The sequence below is a fragment of the Pseudochaenichthys georgianus genome, chromosome 13 (assembly GCF_902827115.2).
Source record: "Pseudochaenichthys georgianus chromosome 13, fPseGeo1.2, whole genome shotgun sequence".
NCBI lineage: Eukaryota > Metazoa > Chordata > Actinopteri > Perciformes > Channichthyidae > Pseudochaenichthys > Pseudochaenichthys georgianus.
In genome coordinates, this window is record NC_047515.1 from 37550957 (window position 1) to 37571023 (window position 20067).

At 42.2% G+C, this 20067-nt stretch overlaps 2 protein-coding genes across 2 annotated transcripts in view; one reads left to right on the top strand and one right to left on the bottom strand.

Moving 5' to 3' along the window:
* veph1 (ventricular zone expressed PH domain-containing 1) overlaps positions 1-20067 on the bottom strand; it is a 108193-nt gene that overhangs the window by 64078 nt on the left and 24048 nt on the right. Inside the window, exon 5 of the mRNA XM_034097449.2 lies at positions 18836-19010. Within this exon, the coding sequence (XP_033953340.1) occupies positions 18836-19010 (175 nt within the window). The remainder of the gene's footprint in view (positions 1-18835; positions 19011-20067) is intronic.
* ptx3a (pentraxin 3, long a) lies at positions 3040-12027 on the top strand. Its single transcript, XM_034097450.2, has 4 exons — positions 3040-3338; positions 6371-6530; positions 6970-7400; positions 9701-12027. The coding sequence occupies exons 1-4, from the start codon at positions 3200-3202 to the stop codon at positions 10354-10356; spliced, it is 1386 nt and encodes a 461-aa protein (XP_033953341.1). The 5' UTR covers positions 3040-3199; the 3' UTR covers positions 10357-12027.

The window sequence follows — 20067 nt, forward strand, 5'->3', positions numbered from 1 at the left end:
GAAGCATGTATGATGTGGTGCCAGTTCATTTTCTCCTCAGATGGCAGTCATTAGGAAACTATCTACACCGCACACACATAGGCACAGCCCTGTGTGTTTGTCGTTTCCATTAAAGACGACATGTTCTGTTCATTTTCAGGTTCATGTTAGTATGTTGTGCCTCTACTGTGACACGTCTCCATGTTTTAATGTTCAAAAAGCTCTGCAGCACCTCTTTTCACCCTCTGTCTGAAACCAGAGCTCAGTCTGCTCTGATTGGTTAGCTGGCCAGCTCTGTTGTGATTGGTCAACCACTTACATTACATGTCACTTGTTAGACACTTTTATCCAAAGCGACTTACATACTCAATACTGTGGGCAATCCCCAGAGGAGCAATGGGGTTTGAACCTGTGCTCCCCTGATCCGAACACCAACGCCCCAGTCCACTGCGCCACACGCCCCCGTGACATTAGACATGTCCAGCCCCTTATCCTAATACGTACAATGTGTTGGAGCGCTAGCCAATAGACACACGAGTGTTACATAGTGATGTCATTGATTTAGCTGTTTTAACTTTTAAATGCACTGTCAGGCGACCTCGGGTGTCCTGAAAGGCGCCTCGAAATAAAACGTATTATTATTATTATTAAGTACAGAAAAGTAAACAAACAAATGAATCCAATACGGTCACATTTAAATCAATGTAATCATGTTTAATCAATATTGTGAGTGAAGTCCTTGGTTAATTTAGTCGTGTAATAAGCAAGATAATTATCATTAAATAAAAAAGAACACCTTCAGTTGTTTGTGTTGGGATCCTGCTCAAGGCAACACACTATTAGTTTAATAAGTTAAACTAATATTGTGTTGCCTCATTTGTAGTTATATCAAGTGCTAATATAAATGAAGCAGCTCTGGCTTTTTCACACAGCCTCCGCTCTCTGTGCGCAGCTGTCTGAATGAAAAGGCTCCATGCAGACAACAAGCGAACAAGTGTGTGTTTCAGGAAGAGAACAAAACACACACACAATGAAAAAGAGAGACACAGGCGGACAGAAATATGGAGGGGAGTGGGAACGGGACATGAGTGGGAGAGGGGGAAAATCCTAAAATGAAAACACCCACACAAGGAGATAGACTGTCACACACTCATACAAGCGCACGTACGGTAAATACACACAAGCTGAGACTGATAAACAATAAACAGCCCTAAAGCAGGAGAACAATACACCCATTTAGAAACTCCTGACGTCTGGGATCCATTCAATCTCTCACACACACACACACACACACACACACACACACACACACACACACACACACACACACACACACACACACACACACACACACACACACACACACACACACACACACACACACACACACACACACACACACACACACACACACACACACACACACACACACACACACACACACACACGTCTCTGCAAGGGGCAAAAATCAGGAAAGTTTCTGCCCCCCTACCCCCTCTCTTTCTTTTTGGTGCTGCAGTTATATCTGATTACGACATGCGGGATACCTCCAGCGTCGCATTACTCACCGCCTCATGAGTCGGCTGGAGCGCTGCGGTTCAGTTTTCTAAACTTGTGAAAGCCATGTTTTCACAAGACGGGAGATTTAGAGGATATTCTCAACATGTTTGACTGTGAACTCTAAATGTTTTCACTTTTAAGAAATGATCTGGTGAAAGGGCATACATAACCCAACAAGATTAAACAATGATAGAATATTAGTTGCAGCTAAAATACTTCAAATAACAACCCACAAATCAGAGAGGGAGTAGAAGTGGAAAGGAAAAAATAAAACAAAAATATAGCTATTGATATGTACAGTTATTATTACACTGCTTAGTTGGACACTAGATTCTGATTGGTAAATGTGGACATTCTAAAGGTTGTTAATATCCATTGCCAAGGAGTATCATGTTATATTTGTGGAGAGCACTACACTTTAGATTCACAGTAGCTTAAAGGTGGGGTAGGTAATTCACTTCAGAAACACTTTTTGTTATATTCCATGGAATGCTCTCAACATCCCGATAGCAATGAATATATTAAATGCTTTGACAATAAATACATAAAAACATTTCATCTGTGGAAGCCGTGGCGCTGTAAAAAGCACGACCAATCATCTGAGCCGGCCCGGCTAAAGTAACTGGATGGCCTACCTGCCTGTCAGCCTTCCATCTGTGCATAAACTTATCTCGTGCCCTCATTGGTCATGTGCGCGTTGTGTGTGTTGGAGGAGGGGCTCTGTGAGGAAGAGGCAGATTTTTTCTGGTTGTGTATTTTCAAATTCTAGCGCACTCGAGCTGGTTTCTCCAAAATTACCTACCCCACCTTTAACTGTCCTAAAAGTCCTAAAAAGACAGGAAGTCAACACTAAAGGGAACAGCAGAAGAAGACAGACAGACAGGAAGTAAACACTAACAGGAACACGGTATGGACTCCGCCTGTGTTTAAAGACTGGTTAATGGCAAAGATAATGTGAACAGACAGTTACTGAAAACCTCTGTCAGTGCTGCCGTCACTTTAAGTTACTTTGCTATTGCTTTAGTTCCAGCCGCTGGTACACAGTGGAATGGGCTATTTTGTTTAAGCAGAAGCAATATGATCCTTTTAAGATCAATATTGTGGTAAAGACATTGGCTTATTGAGGATGTAGATGTGTAATAAGCAGGATGATGTGGCTGTCAAGAACACTAATCTTATCTAATGTAATCTAATAACGGATACATCATCAATTTGTATACGTACATTCATTGTGACATCTTACCAGAGGGTGGGTGTGTGTGGGTGTGTGTGTGTGTGTGTGTGTGTGTGTGTGTGTGTGTGTGTGTGTGTGTGTGTGTGTGTGTGTGTGTGTGTGTGTGTGTGTGTGTGTGTAGCATGCAGCCCCTCTCTCTGGTTGAAGTACATACACTGCCAGGCCTCCTGCCAAAGGATTGCTCAGCATTTAACAAGAGAGAGGGGGAGAGGGGAGAGTCATAAGGGAGGAGGGACAAACACAGTGTGAGAGAGTGAGGGGGTAGAAAAGAGAGCTGTGGACCTGCTGAGCTGCAGAAGGTGAGAGACAGGGAGAAGCAGCAGACACACACACACACACACACACACATACATCGACAAGCAGTTAGGAAGAGCTGAAACTTAACACACTGATTCACTCTCACTCATTCACACACATTCACTCAGCATGTTTCGGTGGACGCTCCCCCAGGCAGTGTGTGTGCTGTCGGCGTGTGTGTGTCTGGTTTTCACGTACGAGGATGATTTTGAGGTCAACTACACTGACACCTTCTACAATGAAATCGGCGATGGCGAAACACCAGAACGTAAGTGTTAAACCGCGCGCGTGTGTGTGTGTGTGTGTGTGTGTGTGTGTGTGTGTGTGTGTGTGTGTGTGTGTGTGTGATCAGGTTAGGACTCCCACATGGACATGGTTGGAGTTTAATTTAATAATGGAGCATGGGTTGATTTCTTGGAGGATTCAGGCATTGGGGTCGTGTGAAAGGTGAGCTCAGGACAATAGGATGCATCCTCCATTTATCATTAATAACCACAGTGGGAGTCAACATTTCACACGCTCCTTAGACTGAAAATGATGCCACACATATATTATAAGAGCATTAAAACTGAGTGGTTAGAAGAACGTCAGTTGTCATTGAGATTTAAGTAAAAAATTAACTATATGGCAGAGAGATAAAAAAAAGGATAGATGGAGGGTAAATAGAGGAGTTTAGCAGGTTGCAGAATAGGAGAGATACAGACAGTTACAATGGCTAGTTACCTGTATGAACACGTGGGCGTATCGATTCACACTTAAAGTATTAGCCTACAGAACAGTGAAGAAATACAATCTGATCCTTTTACAACAAACACTATATGTTTTGTTTTGACTAACATTTTAATCCTGCTTGTATTCCACTATTTTTGGTAATTTAATTGTTTTTGTAAAAGAAATCTGATTACATTTTTTTGTATGCAACTGTAAGGCAATATTTTATTTGTATGGTGATTACGTGAACTGGTTACATGTAGCCTGACTGTCGATCACACAGACTGTTGGCAGTATCAAAGAATATGCTGAGCCAGAAAGGTTTTTTTAAAGCTCGAGCCGCAGATATAACAGCATGAGTGGCTGCTCTGTAATCTCAGTATAGCATTATGAAACACTCTCTCCACTGTTTTGGAAAGCATCCCCTTTTTGTGAGAGGAAAGAATGTTTTCAAGTGTGTACACGAAGGAGAAAGTGTTTGTACGGGCCCCTCAAACTTTACATTTGTTTGTGGTTTTAAAGCTGGCAGGAGGTGTAATTACAGGCAGCAAAACTCTGCTCTGGGCAAGTGAGAGCCTTTAACACACCACTGAGAATAGGAAAATAAAAGCACATGAAGAAAAACTTAAAGAGGTTGTTTCTGCCAAAGCAAGAATAGGTGGTGGCAAGAAGGAAGAAAACAAAGAAACACGCAACTGTTAAATCACTTTAGTTCCTACCTGCTGAACCTTAAAGGTGGGGTAGGTAATTTTGGAGAGTGCGCTAGAATTTGAAAATACAATCATTTTACCCGGGCCGGCTCAGATGATTGGTCTTGCTTTTTACAGCGCCACGGCTTCCACAGATGACATTTTTTATGGATTTTTTGTCAAAGCACTTCAGATATTCATTGCTGTCGGGATGTTAAGAGCATTCCATGGAATATAACAAAAAGTGTATCTCGAGCCGGTTTCTCAATCTTACCTACCCCACCTTTAACCCGTGTTACACCAAAATAAATAACCACAATTATGGGTGTAATAAAAGGAGAAATATGAAAGCAGTAATACGGGGTACTTATGGTGTAATAGGGGGGCGTATGGTGTAGAAAATACCAATAAAGTAATGTTACACAGTATAAATATGTGTTTGCCCAGTTAACGGTTAAATATCTACATTTCTTAGTGGAATATAAACCAATGGGAGCAACGTAAGAAGGGTCATGAAATAATTTAAAAATGCCTGGCTAAACATGTGGGCGATAAAAAAGACTAAAAGGAGGCGAAAGGAGGGCACAGGTTGAACTTCTACTAAGTCATTTTCCATGTGTCTGTTTTTCCACTGCATGTTGTAATGTACATGTGTGCATCCAACGCATGGTGTCCAGATTCATTCCTGCAATGCATTCATGACAGAAGTGGAAACTAGTAAAGAAATATAACTAAACAGGTATAATCCTGCATTGCAATAAGTAATCAATTCAAAATAAGAGATACAGTAGCATAATAGTTGTTATACGCCTTCAAACTAAGGAGGTCAAAAGGCTAAGCCCATGTACTCTCTACTCCCCCCAGACCCATCAAAATCCTTCATAATCCTGACAGACCTGCGCTTTTCGTTTTGTAAGTCAGAGGGAGCAGAGTGCACGAACACTTCTGTCGAAATGACTTTGAACCTTCGGGGACAGGCACCCAAAAACAAATCCTGCAGTCCTGTGATGAAACCGCTCTAGAAAACGTCTGCAGGTATAAACAGAGTGTGTGAGGTAAAAATGTTAATCAGAACAGTGTGTGTGACACATATCCCCACTCCCCAGGCTGCTTTATCTCTCCCCAGCTCCCAGCAGCTACTTCCTTTACAATTCAGTCAAAGAAACGTCCTTCCCTTCAGGCAAGGAGCAAAGTGTGCTCCTTCTTTCTCACGTTCTTATCTCTTCACCAACATCCTCACTTCCTCCCGTGTCCCCATCTTAACTCTTCCTTTTACCTGCTGTTCTCTGGGACTAAACATCCTGCAGGATCTCTTCTCTTCCAGTAAACCAAAACATGTTGGACCTTGACATTCCTGTCAGAGCTCGAGAGATGATAATAATGTGCAAGCAACACCTGCCCGAGCATCTGGAAAATAACTACATACAATTGTGTAATAAAGTGCATTACTCTCGTTTTTAAACCCAAGGACAGGGGAATGCTTTAGGAGTGGAATCGTCGTTGAAGAACTGTGCTATTATTATCCACGGGCGGGCAAGGGACGGGGAAGATGGGGCATTGGGGAAAGAAGCGTTTTTTTCAGTATCAACGTAACCCAGTGATAGTCGTTTGTACATATCATCGTGTTGCACCATCAATATTCTTTCTAATATTGCAGTTGTTGCAACAACAACAAAAATCCTTCTCTACATAGTTGCTATTCACCTTTTGTAGCTTTGAACCTTGTTGTCGCTAGGGAATCTTAGCTAGCTTCCTAAAAGTCGATAATGCTGGCGATGCTATGCAGAGTAACGGCACTTGTGCTCTGACTGGATGTACCAGTACTCAATAAGGCATATGTGACGCTATGTTCGGTTTCAATATCTTAACCTTTCTCTCTTTTTACTATCCCTCTATCCAGCCACGCCCACTGCAGTCCCTTGCAGTTCTCGGGACCTGACCAAATGGGACAAACTCTTCTTGATGCTGGAGAACAGTCAGATGAGGGAGAACATGATGCTGCAGTACGCAGACGACATCATCAAGGTGGAGATGGAGTCGCTGCGCGGGCAAATGCTCAGGTTGGTTTGGACAGAGGGATCAGAGGTGCGAGTTGTTACGATCATTAATTAGTTTTTTTGATAGCTGCACAAGTTAAGCTAATAAAATGATTTGACTCAGCAGAAATATGAACAGCTCAGGAGCCGATTTCTAGCAGAGTACAATTATTCTGAATGTATCCTGTTTCTAGAAGAGTACTCGACAAGTATCCTGAATGTATCCTGTTTCTAGAAGAGTACTCGACAAGTATCCTGAATGTATCCTGTTTCTAGAAGAGTACTCGACAAGTATCCTGAATGTATCCTGTTTCTAGAAGAGTACTCGACAAGTATCCTGAATGTATCTGCTTTCTTTAAATCTCAATGGTTTAGAGATAAGATTTAGTGCATAATGACCCTTGGTTACGGAGAATGATACATTCGAGAGGTTCACTCTTGTTTTACTGGTTCTTCTGGTCAGGTTTGTAGCCCAGTATGGCGGTTCCTGTGGGGTTGCGGTGGAGGCGGCAGGAAGAAGGATGGCCCTGCAGCTGGAGGGCCGCCTCAAAGAAACAATGGAGCGCTTCAAATCCAGAGATCAGACTTCTGCCAGGAATTCTGCCGGGACATCCGACCACCTCGATGGGAGGCTGCAGCAGCTCCTCTCCGCAACACTCCTACACGCTACCCGACTCGCCAAGATGGAGCACAGTTGCCTCAGGAACGGCCCACGAGCTGGGATGGGGATGGATGTTAAGACGGTATCCAAGCTCCCAGAGGCAGCAGGGAACCAGGAGCAACAGGTCCCATCCCGAGAGGGGGCTCTGGACGGCTTTCTGGCCGCGCTGCAGCAGACGAGGGAGGAACTGGGGGAGGTTCTGAGGTCATCGAGGCAAAGACAACTACCCGCAGGTGAGATATCCATCCTACAATCTGTGTGTCTGTCATTACCTCTACAACAAAACATTCCATCTTCATTTTTCTCGTCTGTTTTGACACATTCAGGTCAAGTTGCTTCTGAACGTCTAATCATGCAGCTTGTGTTATTTACAGCTTTTCCACTTATCCTGTCTGTCTCCAGGCATGTTATCCTAACATATCCTTTTCCTTTCACTGACTGACATTAGTCTGCGTCGATACAGTCAAGTCACAAGTAGAGAGGATGGGATAGAGGGCAGGAATAGGGTCAGCGCTATAATGTATTTCTGTTTGTTGAACAGTTTTTATACCCACATTTTGTCCTCACACAAGATAAAAAACTAATTGGGTCAAACCTTTAGCTCAGTCAGACTTCGTCCATCAATCTTTAAGATCTGCCTTCAGCATTTGCCTTTGATTTTAGTATTAGACGCTTAAGGATAATAATGCAAGCCAATAGACGCATGGAAAGAAAATGAGAGAACAGACGTCTTGTTGGACTGACCGTAGGCACAAATATTCTCCGATTTTGAGATGGTTTTTCTTTTAGCAGAGCTACTACTCTGGTATACTGTCCATCCAAACAACAAGTAATAATAATGTTAAGTGTCACTGAGTGAGGAACCACTCATGTCAGTCGTCTGAAGCATGCACACACCTTTACATTCCAGAATGTGAATCTGGCCTACATACAGAGAGCAGAGGGAGGGGTACTCGTTAGCCGGTCGCTACAAAAACCACACCAAAGCAATCTAGGAAAACCAGAACCAGATGGAAACCATCACACACACACACACACACACACACACACACACACACACACACACACACACACACACACACACACACACACACACACACACACACACACACACACACACACACACACACACACACACACACACACACACACACACACACACACACACACACACACACACACACACACACACACACACACACACACACACACACACACACACACACACACACACACACACACACACACACACACACACACACAGCATGTGTAACACGTTCAACCTCTTTTTTTCTGAGTGGCAGAAACCTGAGACTAATGTAACATCAATAATAAGGATCTCGAGACTGGGAGCAGGAGAGACGGACAAGCAGAGGGAGAGAGAGATGAAAAAGTAAATGACGAAGGTTAGGTTTCTCCTGCCATACCTCCTACAGAGCTCATAAATTCCAAATGCACAAACATTGGATTTTGCAATGGAGCAGTGATTCTCAAATGGGGGTACGCGGACCCCTAGGGGTACGTTGGGGTACTGCAGGGGGTACGTGAGATTTAAACAAAACGAAAAAAAGTTAATTAAAAAAATACCATGCATGATTACAAAAATAATCTTAGTACAATAAGTTAAATAGAAAAGACAATTTAATATAAAATATTCCTAGAACCACCAAGGGGGTCCTCTTATAAACATGTCAAATTTGTGTATTGTATTTTATAGTTTTGTATAATATATCATTGTGTTCATTGGTTTGTTAAACAGATATTACTTCAGTTGAAAAACTCCTTTGAAAAATCAGTTTACATTTTTTTCGTTTCTTTTTTTTTATGCATAAAATGAAAATATCCTTAGTTAGTTGAAATGCATGCATGAAGGAGTTAATAAATCACACACTGAGGGAACATCACTATATTGGAATTATTTGTATAGGCTTTTTCGATCAAAAATGTTCGGGGTCGGTCAGGGGGTACTTGGCTGAGAAAATGTTTCAAAGGTGGTACATGTTTGAGAAGCACTGCAATGGAGGATAAATTACCTGGGAAGGACCCCTACAAGGAATACACAAAATGCTTTGCAGTGTAATTCATGTACAAAGAATAACAAATAAAAGTTTTCCATAGTTCAGATAAGAGTGTTTGAATGATAAAAAAGAGAAAGAACCGGACAGAAAGAGAATGAAACAAAGCAGAACAAATCCATGAACCTGACGACCCACAGTGTGTGTGTGTTTTCGTGGGGGTAGGGGAAAAAAAACTCTGATTCATGATCTCATCACCTGAACTTCAGCTGAACTTCTGTATCCAAGATTGCCACCTTGTGTGCACCAAATGGCTTTACAAGCATTTCAAATCCATTTTGCGCAGAGACATTCGTAAATATAATAGAGCGGTGCAGGAACGTTCTATAAATTATGTTTAAATGCCATTTCAAGCAATGTGGAATCATCTGACCAAGAGTTTGCTTTCTGTGAGAGGAATCGATGTTCTTCCTGTTGATTCCAATTCAGTGACACTATCTCCTCTTGTTGCTGTTTAGGTTGTGAGATGGCACTCCTCTTCCCCATGCGTTCCCGTCGAATCTACACCTCTGTGATTCCTGAAGTCCCTCTGTCCGTCTCCTCCTTCACCGTCTGCATGTGGGTGAAGCCGACCGCCGTCTCCAACAGAACCGTGCTCTTCTCCTACGGGAACCGCCGCAACCCTTATGAGATCCAGCTGCTGCTCGGCCAATCCTCCGCTCTCTTCACCATCGGAGGAGAGGCTCACCTGGTGGAGGCTCGGGGGGTGGTGAGTGGATCAGAGTGGATCCACCTGTGCGGGACGTGGACCTCCCAGCAGGGCCTGGCGACGCTGTGGGCGGGCGGGAAAAAGGTGACCTCCACACCTGGGGTCGCCGAAGGACACGTTATACCCGACGGAGGCTCACTGCAGCTGGGGCAGGAGAGGAACGGCTGCTGCCCCCTGACTCCCAGCGGCGGCAGCGGGGTGGCCGGGTTTGAAGAAGGGTTCGATCCCAAGCTGGCGTTTGCGGGGAAGATGACGGGAGTGAACATGTGGGACAGGGTGCTTTCAGAGGGGGAAATTACCCAGCTGGCTTTGCGGGAGGGCCAGGGCTGCGAGCAGAGGGGGAACGTGGTGGCGTGGGGGGTGACGGAGATGGTGCCACACGGAGGCGCTCAGTTCGTCAACTAACAGATTCACATTCCTCGTGAGGGATGAAATATCACAATTGTGAATATGAGCAACATCGTAATAAGCTTTAATGCTAAAACTCAACAGAGCATCTAACTGCTTATATCACCTCTGTCCCTATAGTTACAAGTTTTGATTATGTTTTTTTCATCTCAATTATCATAAATCTAATGCTGCGATGGGCTTTACTAGACATGTTCAGATGAGAGAAAGCTAATTTAAAGAGGCCCTATTGTGTTTTAGGGGTTTTTCCCTTTCCTGTTGTGTGTTATATATGTTTTTGTGCATGTACATGGTCTGCAAAGGCTACAGTCCCAACGTTTATCTCCCACACACCCCCCCCCCCCTTCCTGGAACTACTCCATTGGACTTCTTTGTTTACTTGCAGAACATAGTGACATCACTATGTAACACTCACGCTTCTATTGGCTAGCGCTCCAACACATTGTACGTGATGGGCTAAGGGGCGGGACATCTCTAAGCTGTTGACCAATCACAACAGAGCCAGCCAGCTAACCAATCAGAGCAGACTGGGCTCTGGTTTCAGACAGAGGGTGAAAAGAGGTGCTGCAGCACAGGCAGTATGAGAAAAATAAAGAGCTTTTTGAACATTAAAACGTGTAAACATGTCACAGTAGAGGAACAAAATATAAATATGAACCTGAACATTAGTATAACATATCCTCTTTAAGGGAAGTTTATTTGTGCAGAGTGACCTTTTGAACTAAGGCAACACAAACACACACAAACACACACACACACACACACACACACACACACACACACACACACACACACACACACACACACACACACACACACACACACACACACACACACACACACACACACACACACACACACACACACACACACACGCCAACAAAAAGCTTAGACAAATTGTATTGTGGAAGGCGATGTGCTGTATTTACCAAAGACTCAATTAGACTGCAAACAAAGAGTGTTTTGTTAAGGCGGACTGGTTCTGACTGAGCCAGTGAACGGAGTAATCAGGAGAGGAAATGAGGTGACACAGATTTACAAGAGATTATCTTGTAACTGTAGAGTACTGATGCATTCACTCTCTATCTAGATGTGTATAGCAATAGCTCAATAATCAATGCAAAACCTATATAAGAAACATATGTTGTCTATCCCCTTTATGATTAAAAGCAGATACTCATGTGTTAATAGTGTAGTACAAAATACCGATGTTACTGCTGTTCTCGCTTTCATCTCAAGCATGGAAACCAGCAACAGCTTCAAACAACAATAAATTAGGGACTTATTGTTTATTACATTTGTGCAAGCTTTTTCAAGCCCTTACATTTCCATGTTTACATTGATATGAGTTATATAATTCCTGTTCTACTTTGTTCAGTGGTTCTCATTTAATTGTAGGGTAATATATGTGTTTTTTGGCATAAAGCAATAAGAGTAAACTGTAATATTTCTAATGTGAATTTGACTTTTTTGCTATTTGATCAAATAACTGAGGACAATGTTTACACTAATCTTTAACTTGTCTTGTATTATACTGTAAATTGTTTTCTTTTATGTTTCTGTGTTATTCTTGTGAAAAGGTGAATGTATTTTTGTACATAAATATATTTTGTATAACATGACTGGATGAATGGAGAGTGAGGAGTGAATAAACAAGTTATAATATAATCTCTTGCTTGTAAGCAGCGTTTTCTTTACTTCAAAGTCATTCAAATGCAATAAACCTGCAACTGTTTCTGAATTAAATAAGGGCCAAAGTTTAAACTCCAGTCATAAAGATTCTTTACATAAGCAAAGAAATGCATCTAATCAACATTCCCCCAAAAAACAATGTACAGGGAACTAAATGCTTTTCCCAATGAGTTTTCCAATTTCCTGTTAACATATAACTATACTACTATTTACATTTATGAGCAGACTGAGCTCTGGTTTCAGACAGAGGGTGAAAAGAGGCAGTATGAGAAAAATAAGAGCTTTTTGAACATTAAAGCATGGAGACGTGTCCCAGTAGAGACACTAAATACAAATATAAACTTGGACCATGATCACCATTATGTCCTCTTTAAAGGTCCCCTATTATACTGTTTCTCATCAATATATTATAGGTCTCAGTTGTATACAGAACGTGGGTGTTTCTCAATGTCGAGGACGCTTCCTTGGTAGGACTAGTCTTCTGAGTCACTTCCTTCAGAAGCGAGGCAAGAATCCTTCCTAGCCTCAGAAAACGAAGAATTGTGGAACAGGCTAACAGGTGTGCGTCATATGCGAGGCCCCGCCTTAAATGGAGCGCGATTTCCGCCAAAGATTTGGAAATTGGTCCGTGCGCAAAGCATTGTGGGGATTTTAAGGCCGCGGAGGATACACATGTGCAGCCTCAACATTTCTCGTTACGAAGGACGCCGGGCTCGGTAGAATTCCAAGGAGCCTGGACATTGGAACAATCCTTCGGCGGCACTCCATGACGTAGCATCCTTGAAATGGTGGCTCTGGAGAAGCCTTCCTTGACATTGAGAAACACCACATGTCTCTGAAGTGTTTGGCTCCAAACACCAAACAGATCATTGCAGCATTACCCATAATCCCCTCTGTTTCAGCCCTGTTTCCAAAGTGCTGATTCTCTGTCTTTTACTTTAGATGAAAATAAGGAGCCCCTCCCCACGCCCCTCAGAGAGAGATTTGGTTACAAAGAACTCAATGGTGATTGGCTAATGGTTACACAAGCCAACAAATCGTTATGACATCATAAAGTGGCCAAATTCTGATCAGCTCATTTTCAGACAGGTTTTTATAGAAATGGATCAGGACAAATAGAGAGCGAATCTTTTTTCCTGAAACTTTCAGAGTCTCTTTCCACAGAGGGGACACATGTTGATGTAGAAGAGACATGAAGAAGAGGGGACACATGTTGATGTAGAAGAGACATGAAGAAGAGGGGACACATGTTGATGTAGAAGAGACATGAAGAAGAGGGGACACATGTTGATGTAGAAGAGACATGAAGAAGAGGGGACACATGTTGATGTAGAAGAGACATGAAGAAGAGGGGATACATGTTGATGTAGAAGAGACATGAAGAAGAGGGGACACATGTTGATGTAGAAGAGACATGAAGAAGAGGGGACACATGTTGATGTAGAAGAGACATGAAGAAGAGGGGATACATGTTGATGTAGAAGAGACATGAAGAAGAGGGGACACGTGTTGATGTAGAAGAGACATGAAGAAGAGGGGACACATGTTGATGTAGAAGAGACATGAAGAAGAGGGGACACATGTTGATGTAGAAGAGACATGAAGAAGAGGGGACACGTGTTGATGTAGAAGAGACATGAAGAAGAGGGGACACATGTTGATGTAGAAGAGACATGAAGAAGAGGGGACACGTGTTGATGTAGAAGAGACATGAAGAAGAGGGGACACGTGTTGATGTAGAAGAGACATGAAGAAGAGGGGACACATGTTGATGTAGAAGAGACATGAAGAAGAGGGGACACGTGTTGATGTAGAAGAGACATGAAGAAGAGGGGACACGTGTTGATGTAGAAGAGACATGAAGAAGAGGGGACACAGGTTGATGTAGAAGAGACATGAAGAAGAGGGGACACATGTTGATGTAGAAGAGACATGAAGAAGAGGGGACACATGTTGATGTAGAAGAGACATGGAGAAGAGAGGACACATGTTGATGTAGAAGACACATGAAGAAGAGGGGACACATGTTGATGTAGAAGAGACATGAAGAAGAGGGGACACAGGTTGATGTAGAAGAGACATAAAGAAGAGGGGACACATGTTGATGTAGAAGAGACATGAAGAAGAGGGGACACATGTTCATGTAGAAGAGACATGAAAAGGTGGATCTTGCATAATAGGTGATCATCTTTGGCTTCTCTAGCAAAATATGTCCTCTTTAAGAAACCTTGTTTGAATAACACAGATTATTATGTAAATTCAAGACATATGCCTATACGTAGATCATCATGGAATCTCCCAACACCATCTCACTGAAAATATATTTGAAAGAGCAGATACTAAGCATGTAAGTTGATGTTGGGCTAACACAGTTTCCTGAAACCCACCCAGCTATATGAAATGTAATGTGTTTCACTTGCAGCTCTGCAGAGTCTCCAACTGTTTCTGAAACTGTGACCTGTTATCGCAATCTACCCTTCACACTGACTTCCATCAAACCCACCCTCCCTGAAGTCTAATCACTCTGCCTGGTCTTAACCTTATAAGCCAGAGCACAGTAACTACACATGTTTCACAGCAGGGGAGAAAGGAAATAACATACATCTGACAGACGACACATACCACACTGCAGTGTTACCATAAGATCAGATTTTACTGTACTTTGAAAAGGAAGGAACTATGCTTATAGGACTTAAGTAATGCCATGTGTGTGCAGGTACTATTGCGCGAGTGTGTGTGTGTGTGTGTGTGTGTGTGTGTGTGTGTGTGTGTGTGTGTGTGTGTGTGTGTGTGTGTGTGTGTGACATTTGATGATTACCATGGCCTGTTGCGGCTTACTGTAGCAGGCTATAAAACCTTCATGATGCATCCTGCTCCTAGCTTCCTGTTACTAGTAAACACACACACAGACACACAGACACACACACACCCTCGTAAAACTAGCTACACGCTCTCTAAGCTGAAAGATATACGATGGAAATACAGCACGTAATGTGCCATTACAAATAACACACACACAGTCCATCCAACCAGCTAGCTCCTGTGACCAAAGTTTCATCACACCCCCCATCAACCATCCAATCAGCTCACTTCCTGAACAGAGGGGCTGCTGGGAGAAACAGAGCTAATCTGTTATTGCTTCAACAAACGATGTGTGTGTGTGTGTGTGTGTGTGTGTGTGTGTGTGTGTGTGTGTGTGTGTGTGTGTGTGTGTGTGTGTGTGTGTGTGTGTGTGTGTGTGTGTGTGTGTGTGTGTGTGTGTGTGTGTGTGTGTGTGTGTGTCCTAGCATTACTATACGTGTGGGGACCTACATCTGTTTACACAGTCACGTGTGGAGACTCGCCTCCCTTATGGGGACAACATTGAGGTCACCATGAGGGGAATGATTAATTTTAGGGTGAAGATTTGGTTAGGATTAGGATTAGGGTTAGGGTAAGGGTAAGGTTTAGGGTTAGGCATGTGTTGGTTATGGTTAAGGTTAGGATAAGTCTCCAGGAAATGCATGTAAGTCAATGTAATGTCCCCTGAAGTGATGTATACATGGTGTGTGTGTGTGTGTGTGTGTGTGTGTGTGTGTGTGTGTGTGTGGTGTGTGTGTGTGTGTGTGTGTGTGTGTGTGTGTGTGTGTGTGTGTGTGTGTGTGTGTGTGTGTGTGTGTGTGTGTGTGTGTGTGTGTGTGTGTGTGTGTGTGTGTGTGTGTGTGTGTGTGCATACAGTCTGGCATGTGTTTGTAGTCTTGTGTTTTTGTTTTTTCCAAGAATGTTATACGTTTTTGACCATTACCGACACTATGAGGAATCGGTTTGTTCATTAACCTGACATTAAGTTCATTATGTTCATTAAGCCCGAGGGTCCCCCCAGTGGACCCTTCCCACCGTTTTTTTACGAGACTATGTCTCAGGGCTTCTTAACATTTATGAAACTATTAATGTTTCATACCCTTTTAAAGGTAAGAAACTCCGCTAACTGACAATAAGAACAATTGTTAGCTAAAAAAAACACAAGAGTAATACCAAGCCTTTGAATTAGCATTGAGCGAAAAAATGCTAACTAATGCTAACGCTTTTTTACACAGAACTCACGGTAGAAATGCCCTTATTACTATCTTAACTGCACAAACAAGATATACGATTTAAAGCTGAGACTCCACAGATTCCACACATGTAATGTCATCACTGTACGACCTCGAATTCCTGGAGCTATCAGCCAGAAAAGAGAAAGTAAACAACATCCGGTTTCAAAAATATTACAATAATTACGTCTTACCTTTTTTGATTTGTGATCAAAAGTTGTGTTCAACGGAATAAAAACGGCGCTCAAGGTTAATCCAATGTCAGAGCGGACAGCAGATAACGGAATTGCAGTTTTATTGCTTATAGATTATCAGAACATTTCAAAGGGGACACAGCCACATTGGATATTAACCTATGGATTAACTACATCATCGTTTTTATCGTTTTAATGTCATTGAAGACCAGTTTAGACCAGACAAAGAGGAAGGTGAGCCATGTTAGCCTAGCGCATTAGCGCTAGCGCCACTTGTTTTGATGTACGTTTTTGTTGATAACGTCGCAAGTTTGTATCTTTCAGTGTTGAGGTGGGCACCGTTAGATTCTGTGTGTTTACGATCATAAACAATGTGTTGGATGTGCAGCTAGGATAAGTAATAAGGGAGCTAGGAGTGATTTTCGGTGCAGTAATAGGTTAGCATTTTCCGCTCGGGGCTAATTCAGAGGCTCACTGTAAGAGGATAACAGAGTAGGCCTATGTTTTATTTTTATTATTTTTCACAACAGTTGTAGTTGGATGGAATGAATACCTATAGTGATAATTCAAAGTAATAAAATGATTTTTACAGTGAAAAAGTTCAAATGGAACTGATGGTTCCCAAATTACCGAGAGGTGAGTCCGCTTGGACTTTATTTTTCTAAATCTCTCTAAAAAGGTCAAATTTCACTTGTTTTGCATCAATCTTGATACAGGGTACTTATTATATGTTATAGTTTGGATTCCTAAAGCTTTTAGTCTACTAGCCCATCATTCAAGTAATGTTTTGTTTTTTTTAGGCGGACATTAGAATTTACATGTTTTTACTGTGTTCCATCTGCATTTACTTTAAAATAAAAACATCTATATTGATTCTGACACTTCTACATCCAACTCACAGATGTAACCTTGCTTTGAGAGAAAAGATTATTAATGTACCCCTTTTAGAAGTGAAGATATAGTCTTTGTTGTGTTAGTGGCATTTTCGAGCCTGAAACCTGAAAAACAGGCTCAGGGCTTAAGAGGTTAAGGTCCTTGTTTGGTTCATATAGTTGCACATGATGATGCACATAATGGACTACATGTAATAAAACACGTTTATCTATACGCCTACTGCCTGAATTTGCTTTACCCCTCCAAACCCTGTGTGTTTGTTAGATTGCTGCTCTACCTATCAGGCCCACCATCAGTTCATCAACCCTGGATTCTAGCCACTAGAAGCTTTAGTGTTTATTTGCATAAAGCTTTCTATCCCTCTCATAGTTCCTCTTCCTTTCACCCCGTACTTCTCTTTTTTTCCATTTATCACTCTTTCTAAGCTTTCAAAAACAAGGCCAGAGTTCACTTCATGTTGGTGTACACGAGAGTCCCAAAGTGTGATATTATAACGAGAGGTCATACATCTTTTGGAAAGAAATCTCAGGGTCAAAGCTCGGAAACAAATATTGTGACTGTCTCTCCCCTGAGCGTCAGATATGTAAAGTAAGTAAAAAATGTGAAATGTACCACAGTTAGATGAAACATGAAACAATATTTTCACCCCAAAAAAATGTAGGTATCGTGAAGTCTATTTTATTCAAATGTTCTGTATTTTTAACTCATGTGTAAGGCCTGATAAAGTATCTATCTATCTATCTATCCATCCATCTACTTAACAAGCTAGATAAATTAGCTACCTAGCCACCTAGTTACTTTGTGTCTGTGTATCTATCTGTCTGTCTGTCTGTCTAGCTAGCTAGTGAACGTTAGCTATGTATTTAACATGCTAGCAAAAGCCAGCTACTTAGCTATCTATCCATTTGTCTATTATGTGTTAATTCTTTCTTTAGAATCAACCTTTGGCAGCAGTTAAAGAAAATGTATTTTAATACATACGACAGGCATTTGTTTTAAAACATTGTAGCCCAAAATGCTTTTCAGTCTCTAATCAGAAACAGCTGCCGTTTATTTTGCAGCGACCACCTTGTGTCTCTATTTTCAGCCACGGTTTTCTGAACGAAAGGTGTAAAGTGGCTCTTCAACTATCTCCCGCTCTAAGCTCAAGCCTTGGCTTCACTTCAGTCATAAAAACAGACTCTAAGGCAGAGAGCTAAGCTGTTTCATGTGAGAGCTGGAGGCATCACCAGGGTGGGCAGCGAGCTCACTCTGATGCTCTGTGTGTGTGTGTGTGTGTGTGTGTGTGTGTGTGTGTGTGTGTGTGTGTGTGTGTGTGTGTGTGTGTGTGTGTGTGTGTGTGTGTGTGTGTGTGTGTGTGTGTGTGTGTGTGTACAGGCCTAAAGGGGTAAACAAATCTCCATCAAGGATTGCAAACTACTGCCCTTCAGACGCCTACACCTCACTAATGAGCAAGAGGTCAGCACAGTTCACCTTTTGCAATTGTAAAGACAGGAAGTTAAACTCAATACCGACCGGTATCCAGGGTTTGGAGGGTTACTTTAAAAGTGTAATCTGTTACAATGTGAATAAATGTGATCAGTTACCTCTTCTAAATATCACAATATAAAAGTAGCGTCCTACCTCCCAGCACACTGAGCGTTATGGCCTCGGTGTGTTCAGCCAGCAGGTCAGCCTTGGCGATGGCTGCTAGCGACAGATAGCTGGACATGTTCCTGCTCAGCTCCCGGTTCCCTCTCTGCAGGAAACGCACCGCCACCGGGACGGCCAGCACCATGACGGAGGGACAGCTGTAGTTCTGAGGAGAGGAAACAAGAGAGGAGGAAGAGGAGACAGCCTTTGTCATATATCCAGATACAGGGGCTTTTATTAAATACCTTCAGGGTATTTATTTGTACCCGTAGGTAGATTTGATTTGCAGTTAAAAGGCACCTGTTTCAAACAACACAGACAACAGGAAATACTTTTAAAAAGTACCATCCCATACCACAAAAAAGCGAACAGTTCCAGAAGGAAGAAAGAAAAGGATTTGAAGTGCACTAGCACCCTCAACAGGACACACTGATATACAAGTCTGTGTGACCCTTGTGTGTGTGACAGTGAAACTGAAAGATACTGCTGAGCCTTACATTGTAGGCTATTATTGTTTATTATTTCAAAATTCAGTCAAATCACTTCTACGCTCCTCAGCAGTCATTATATACATTTCATTACACACATATTTGAATACTCAATTCTGATTGGTCAATTTGGACATTTCAGAGGTTGTTAATACTCGATAACAAACCGCTGCTAAGCTAAATAATGACCGTTGCTAAGGACGATCAAGGGAGAGAAAGTAATATATTAAAAGACAGAGCGTTGGACGTGAGAGAAAGCACAAGAAGAAGACAGACAGTAAGTAAACACTAAAGGGAACAGTAGAAGAAGAAAGACAGGGAGTAAACACTAACAGGACCACACTATGGGCTCTGGCAGTGTTTAAAGACTGGTTCATGGAAAAGAAAATGTGAACAGACTTGGACAGTTACAGAAAACGTCAATCAAGCTGCTGTTGATGTTTTGGAAAAGTGTGCAGCCTCATTTTCTTTGTCTATTTCAACACTAGATGGCAGTGCAGACAATGTATCCACAAAAGCCCAGACCCTGTTTTTTTTTTTTTAAATCAACACTTAAAACTCACTTTTTCTCTCTGGCCTTCTAGGCTTCTCTTATCAAGAATAACTTTTATCCAAGACCTTTTCCCTCTCTAACCTCTCGAGGTTTTATTAGAGGGAAACGGTTTGCAGAGTGGCTTAGACAGGCCGGGGAGTGTTACGATTCGTAGACACAGCGTACCTCCCTATCTCTCATCA

What these genes read in the sequence shown, in the direction of transcription:
- ptx3a (XM_034097450.2), top strand. Translation starts at nt 3,200, where the DNA reads ATGTTTCGGTGGACGCTCCCCCAGGCAGTGTGTGTGCTGTCGGCGTGT. An exon ending in CTGCGCGGGCAAATGCTCAG is followed by an intron (nt 6,531 to 6,969) that starts GTTGGTTTGGAC and finishes TCTTCTGGTCAG; the next exon opens with GTTTGTAGCCCAGTATGGCG. An exon ending in GCAAAGACAACTACCCGCAG is followed by an intron (nt 7,401 to 9,700) that starts GTGAGATATCCA and finishes GTTGCTGTTTAG; the next exon opens with GTTGTGAGATGGCACTCCTC.